Source organism: Gossypium raimondii, chromosome 9 (genome assembly GCF_025698545.1).
Source record: "Gossypium raimondii isolate GPD5lz chromosome 9, ASM2569854v1, whole genome shotgun sequence".
Lineage (NCBI taxonomy): Eukaryota > Viridiplantae > Streptophyta > Magnoliopsida > Malvales > Malvaceae > Gossypium > Gossypium raimondii.
Window position 1 is genome coordinate 7,624,008 of NC_068573.1, and position 7,967 is coordinate 7,631,974.

At 32.0% G+C, this 7,967-nt stretch overlaps 1 protein-coding gene across 1 annotated transcript; it reads left to right on the forward strand.

The window, feature by feature from the left end:
• The first annotated feature begins 7,209 nt into the window (after nucleotides 1–7,209).
• LOC128032542 (ATP synthase subunit alpha, mitochondrial-like) lies at nucleotides 7,210–7,745 on the forward strand. The gene is made up of 3 exons (XM_052621146.1): nucleotides 7,210–7,359; nucleotides 7,453–7,648; nucleotides 7,723–7,745. The coding sequence occupies exons 1-3, from the start codon at nucleotides 7,210–7,212 to the stop codon at nucleotides 7,743–7,745; spliced, it is 369 nt and encodes a 122-aa protein (XP_052477106.1).
• Nucleotides 7,746–7,967: the final 222 nt, after the last annotated feature.

A 7,967-nucleotide genomic window follows, 5' to 3' on the forward strand; every position in this document is an offset into this window, starting at 1 on the left:
CAAAATAGCATAAAAAACCTGCAAAATATAATCAACCAACCAGAATATCTATACATTAACCAATCAAAATATTTAATCTTATAACAAACTATAAATTGTAAGCTAAATTAAATTTTCAACAATTAGAAATGAAGGTAACCGAAAAAGCAATCGAAGAAACATCATCCTCATCGTCCTCATCGTCATCATCATTCTTGCAACCAATTTCTAACATGAAATAAGAATAAATAATTAGATAATGAAATTGACAAAAAAAATAATATAAAATTACAACAATAAAATGAGAATAATAATTACCTGTTGAAAATCCCTTAGCTCGCATCCAATCATCCAAGCAAACAACGGATTGAACCGTTTTTGGCTTAAGTGAACTCCTCAAAGGTGTGATAACTTTCTTACCCATGCTAAAAGTCGAATCGGAAGCTATAGTCGATATTGGAATTGCCAAAAGATCACGAGCCAATAATGAAACCTCATTGTATCGAACTAAACTTTTACTCCAATAATCTAAAACATCTATTTGACTATTAAACTCAAGCTCCGATTCTTCCAAATAAATGTCCAACTGTGACTTTTCACTCCTAGTGCTAGATTCATTTAAATACCATTTATAATCATCACTCCCATCAAAATCTCCCCCAAAATCAACACTATTAACATTGTGTTCATCCAAACTAGAATCAACAAGATTTTTATCTGAAACATTAGAACTCCCAGCCAAAGAGGAAGACGTGGATTTGGATTTCTTAACATACTCGTCAAACAAAAGTCTAAGATTTCTAAGAATGGTTTCAACAAAATCTGAAGCATGAATACCATAGATTGTAGTAAAGCAATACTGCACATAATTCAACTTGTAACGAGGATCTGAAATTGCAGCACATGACAACATCAACGCATACTCAGCCCAATATTTATTAAATTTCTCTTGCATTTGCTTAACCATTGGAGTTAAAAACGAATAAGGATCTTTAGCTGTATCAAGTAAGACCTTGTGAACCTTTCAAACCCCTCTAAAATAAAGATTAGCCGTTGGATAATTAGAACCAGAAAAAACAAAAGTCACATCATAAAAGACTTTCAAAAATTTGTAAAGAATAGCAACATTTCTCCACTCCTCGTTAGAAAGTGCAAACATTTGATAATCTTTATCCCGTTGTCCCCAATAATCTAGCACATCCTTATAGTAAAGAGAATATTCAAGCATCAATTAAGTAGAATTTCGTCTCACACACACATCTTGACGCAACTTTTTGGTCACATTCAAATGAAAACTTTTGTCGGCCACATCATAAAATCTTTTCCTACGAATTCTTGACTTTTTTATGTGCTTAATTCCATTTCAAATCTTACCAACAACATCATCAGCAAGTTCCAAACCGGCTTTAACTATAAGATTCAATATATGTGCACAACATCTAACTTGAAAAAAAGCACCATCACACAAAATAGCTCGATTTGCACGAAAATGATTTTTAAGACAAGAAACCATAACATCATTATAAGAAGCATTATCTAAAGTGATGCTAAAAATTTTCTTATCTATACCCCATTAAGATAAACATAAAACAAGTTCATCCGCTATGTTCAAACCATCATACGGAGGAAATAAAGCTCTAAACCTTATGATTCTCTTTTGTAGCTTCCAATCTTTGTCAACCTAATGGGCAATAATGTAAATATATTCATCATTAGTATGCTCCGAGTTCCAATTATCAGAAGTTACACAAATTAAACCAGGTGCTTTAGCCAACTCTTCTTTAACACGATCTCTCTCTTTTGCATAATACATTAGGATATCCCTAGCAGTTGTATGTCTACTTCTATTCTTAAAATTAGGACTAGAAATTCTCATCACGTATCTAAATCCCGATTCTTCAACTATTCTAAATGAATGCTTCCCACACACAAGAAAAGTAGAAATAGCTTGACGACACTTATCAGCATCAAACTTTTAGTTTTTTTATAGATGGAACACCTCCTAATGATGGTTGAGTGGCTATGGTGTATTGACTGATGTCCTTATTAACTTTTTTCAAACAACTATTTAGATGACGTCTTAAATGAGAGGTTCCACTAGAAGATTTAGCCGAGAAGATAGTCTTACAATGATTACATTGTGCCTTCACATCATTTTTGTTCTCGCATTCAAACTTTGTCATTTCATCCCACACCTTTGAAGTGGTAAACTTTTGACATTTGAGAGCATTTTCATACTCATTAAACCCATCGTCCACAAGTATAGGAGTGTTCGAACTAGCCATAGTCATAAAAACTCAAGTCCTGAAATCCAAATAAACCAAAAGATTATATAATTTTTCAACAATTGTATATAATATATGAATTATTCCACATTATTATTTACTATCATAAAATGTTATCCCAACTTAAAATCAATTGTATATAATGCATGATTTGCATAACACAAGAAAGACAGAGAAAAAGGGAGAAATGTGTGTCAGAATCTGACACATTTACATATATATAGAAAAGACAAACATATAAATATCGGGTATGTGGTCGGTCAGATTGTTGTTTTGCAAGAACCTAAAAGACGCGAAGAATCGGGCCAGGTATGAAGAATTAGAACAAGTTCACATGGACTAACCAATGATAACAGTATAGGATGGAGCATGCGTAAAAGTAGTATACACGTATGCTATCAATGTTATCCAAACTCGGAGTGAGTAGTAACACAGATGCTTTACAACAAGTTACAGGTTTAGCACTGTAATTTTATGGCTTCATAAAACTACATATTATAGTATCAAAACTTTAAATAAAAATATAAAATTAAATAGACTAAAATATTTTACAGCTTATCTAGTTACAGATAATTATAAATGCATTAGTCACACTGAAGTGGACAACTGGTTACAACTTTCAATTAATTAAACTTGACCAAAACAAAGTCATCAAGAAAATTATTGTATAGATATGAATCATCAATAATAAATTTTTAAACCGATACAGTTGGTATACTGAGTTTATTACAACTTGATGTGGATCATCAAAATAATTTAATTTGAGCACAACAAACCTAGCTACCTAACGCAATATATATATACTCTACATTGGAACTTTCACTTTACAAAGGAGGTTGCATTTATCAGCCCAAAAGGAACACCCTACTTGGAGATGTATTAATTGGGTATAAAACAGGGTACAAAATGAAAGCTCTTACACCCCTACCCAGAAGAACTTGTAGTAATGTGTAAAATAGCTAGAACCTACTTTAGACTGATGCAACTACATGTATATATATGGAAAACAGCATAAACATACATATACAACAGTAAGAGTAATGAGACAACTGGCTACGTATATGTAGACAAAACATATATAGACATAATTGTGGAACAGGAAAAATAAATAAACTAACTTGGGATTATAGATCTTTCCTGCTAAAAATAAACTTATTTCAGTGGAGATTGGATTTAGCTAAAATTAGTTTATCCTTTTTCAGCTACTTCAATAAACTATATTATTGCATTAAAACCAAAAAAAAATTATATTATCATTTTCTATAAATAAAAAGAACAATACTTAAATCAGTAAAAAGAGAAAAATATAAATAAAAAATGAAAATATTACCGAAGAGACACTAAAAAACCCGATCCAATCCCGCCGGAAGCTCACGTTTCTTTTTTATCTACAATCCAAACAAATAATATTTACAAAAATGAACTAAAAAAAAAAGAAGAACAAGAAAAAAGAAAGAAATACCAAAATCTTCACACATGAATTAATATTTACCTAAACCTAATTAGAGGCATTTTGATCTGCAGACAATAGGAATTTATTATTTTGAGGGGGGAGGAATGACTAGAGTTTACGCCAAGTGGCCATATTACAACAAAAAGCTTAACCCATGAAACAATAAGAAAAGAACTTGTAAAAATAGAAACAACTCAAGCTATGATGATAAGAGAGCAAAAAATGTAGCAATGATCTGATTTGATATATAAATCTACAAATGAAAGTCAGAAATAGGAATTTGAGTGGTGGGAGGGTTCGGGTAAAACGAATTCACACATTATAAATTTAAAGCTAATATTATTTTTTGCTTATTTACAGCAATATGCAATTCAAACTAATTTACTAATCTATGTATGTTTTCCGCAAATATTCTGTAATATAACAGACACAGGAAATACAAAAATCTTCTAAAACATCATTCTTGTCTACTAACAACAAGTACCATACTCGTATCAGCCCTATCTGTAACTCAATGTTATTATAGCAAAACAGAAGAATATTATGGAGTATTATCATAATACATATATACATACATACATGCACTTATGCAATAGAACGGAAGAAAAGGGTTGGCTAGCTACTGGTCATTTTCGTTGTTAGGCAAGATGAACTAAAAAGAAAAAAGAAAAAGAAAGAAATACTAGACTTACGCATATTCCTATTGACAAAATACCAGAGCTAGATACTGGATTCTGGAACTTGGGATTTTGAATCTTAATTCTGGAATTGGGTGGAGGTGGATCGGTGGAGGTGGTGAGTTAGGGCTTAGGGATTTTGAAGCTTGATTTTGGAATTGGGAAAAAACGGAGGGCATGATCTGATGACGAAAGTGAAATATGAAAGTTAAAATGTATATTTGATTAAAAATAAAAAAATATGTATATTTAATATATAATTTGGGTCGGGCCGAGCCGGGCCCGGGCCAAAAAAGTTTTACCCGAGGCCCGACCCGTTTTTTAAATGGGCCTTATTTTTTTGCCCAAACCCATATTTCAGGCATATATTTTTACCCGAACCCTCCCATGTTTTGGGCGGGCCTTCGGGTCGGGCCGGGTAGCCCAACCCATGATCACCTCTAATTGCAATATTGAAGCATGGAAGTCATGATACCCCCGACAGTGTTGAAATTAGGAGAATAAACGCCATCTACAGTGGTATTGCGATACCTGACCATGGGTATTGCGATACCTGACCATGGGTATTGCAATATTGAGACCCCCAAGACTCCCAATGTCAAGGCTATTATAGGTATCGTGGTATACAAGACAAGGTCTCTCGATACCCAAGCCCAACGAGTGAAAAACTACAAGGGCAATTTTGTGTCCAAATAAGCTTATGTTTTCTTTTTACTTAAGGGCAAAATGGTCAATGTTAGGTTAAATGCTAGTAGGCTATAAATACAACTTTATAAGCCTTTTATTTAAGATTTTAGGGTTTTATTTTATTTTAGTTTCCTTTTCTTTTCTTTTCATTTTGTAATTTAGGTTTTCTCTTTTCTTTTTTAAAGTAGATTTTACTCTTTTAGTTTTATTTCTTCTTTTTTGTAAAAGACATTGTAAATGAATAGGGATGAAACTTTTGAGTATTGGTTCTGTAACACCCCCAAGACTAGGGGTGAGCAAAATTCGATTCGACTCGAAAAAATCGAAAAAAAATTCGAATTTCGAGTTAAGCGAATCGAGTTATTCGAGTTAATCGAGTTATTGAATCAACTCGAATTTTTTTCAATTCGAGTTCGAATCGAGTTGAGTTTTAATTGAATAACTCGAATAATTGAATAATTGAATATCAAACTATAATATTTACTGTTTTACCTAAACTCCCAAACTTTTTACTTTTCCTTCAAAACTTTTACTCCTTCCCACTTTTCCCCAAAACTTTTACTCCTCCTCCCAACCCCAATCTACCCAAAATCCATTTCCACCAAAATTTTACTCTTCCATTAATTTTTTTCAAAATTTTACTCTCAAAACCCTCAAAACTTTTTATTTTCCCCAAAATTTTTACTCCTCCCACTTTTCCCTAAAACTTTTATTCTCTTCCCATCCCACCTCCCATCTACCCCAAACCCTCCCCCTCCAATTTTTTTAATATTTTCCTCCAAAATTTTACTCCCTATTTACTTTCCTCAAACTTTTATTCCCCAAAACTTTTATTTTCCCCTAAACTTTTACTTCTCACCCTTTACTCTCAAATAAAAATCAAAATTATCCAAAAAATCACTAAACATAAATAGTAATAATTTTATTTATATATACTATTTATATTATTAAATTAAATTTCACATTTTATATTATTTATATTATTGAATTGTTTAGTCATATTGAATATTTATATTAAAATTGAATTCTTAATTATGCCATAAAATATTCGTGTTAAAATTTTATATTGGTATCAATTTCAAATTTTATTTTTAAAATAAATTTTATTAAAAATCATATTTTTATATTTAATAAATTTTTAATTCCAAAATACATAGTGACAAGAATCCGAAGATAATTGAAACAACTAAGCAAACAAATAAGCTAACCAGTATATAAAAAATTAATAAATAAATTATGAGGTGATGAAAGTTAATAAAAATTTGATTAAGGTGGACAAATTTTATTACGATGGGTGACAATGGTTACAAGGACCCAAAATTATTTTTTAAAATTTAACTTGAACAAATATATTCGATTCGATTCGATTCGAATTCCATCTCACTCGACTCGATTCGAGAAAACTTCAAATAAAGTTAGGATGATAAAATGAGATTCGAAAACTCGATTAACTCGAAAATTTTCGATTCGATTCGATTCGATTCGATCGAATGCTCACCCCTACCCAAGACTCCCAATGTCAAGGCTGTTATAGGTATCGTGGTATACAAGACAAGGTATCTCGATACCCAAGCCCAACGAGTGAAAAACTACAAGGGCAATTTTGTGTCCAAATAAGCTTATGTTTTCTTTTTACTTAAGGGCAAAATGGTCAATGTTAGGTTAAATGCTAGTAGGCTATAAATACAACTTTATAAGCCTTTTATTTAAGATTTTAGGGTTTTATTTTATTTTAGTTTCCTTTTCTTTTCTTTTCATTTCTAATTTAGGTTTTCTCTTTTCTTTTTTAAAGTAGATTTTACTCTTTTAGTTTTATTTCTTCTTTTTTGTAAAAGACATTGTAAATGAATAGGGATGAAACTTTTGAGTATTGGTTCTGTAACACCCCTCACCTGTCTCTACCACCGGATTAGAGCTTTAAATGTAATAGATTAGATTCAAGTATGAAAAAGCGCCAAACTACAAATTTTGAAAAACTTTAGAAAATGGTATCAATATTTAGTGAATGGTATCAATAACATTCTGGAATTCTACCAAACATTAAAATTTAAGTTCAAAACCTTTTGATTGATAACTTGAGGAAAAGTATTGATGTCAACAATTAGCGGGAAAGGCTATGCTAGGACATATGGTCGACGCATTGGGAGTCCCTATCGGTGGAAGAGGAGCTCTAAGCGATCACGAACGAAGACGTGTCGAAGTGAAAGCCCCTGGGATTATTGAACGTAAATCTGTGCATGAGCCTATGCAAACAGGGTTAAAAGCGGTAGATAGTCTGGTGCCTATAGGTCGTGGTCAATGAGAACTTATAATCGAGGACCGACAAACTGGAAAAACAACTATTGCTATTGATACCATATTAAACCAAAAGCAAATGAACTCAAGGGCCACCTCTGAGAGTGAGACATTGTATTGTGTCTATGTAGCAATTGGACAGAAACGCTCAACTGTGGCACAATTAGTTCAAATTCTTTCAGAAGCAAATGCTTTGGAATACTCCATTCTTGTAGCAGCCACTGCTTCGGATCCTACTCCTCTGCAATTTCTGGCACTTATAACTATTACAGGTTTCAATACCAAATTGACATTCTATCCATTTTGAAAATTGTTCATTTGGTCAAGTATCAATACTTTTATGTAGATTTTCAAAAATCACAAGTTTGAAAACACATTTCATGCTCAAATCAAGTCACTATGTAATAGGTAATCTCAACACAATTAAATCTGCATAAAATTCAATCCAAAACATATCTCATATCATCCTAAAAGTGACTCACAAATATGTTATAAGGCACCTTCTCATCCAGTCTAGCTATCAATTCAAAACATTCACCTAAGCAAACATATATTCATCAATGTATAATGTGCCATATTTTTTCACCTACC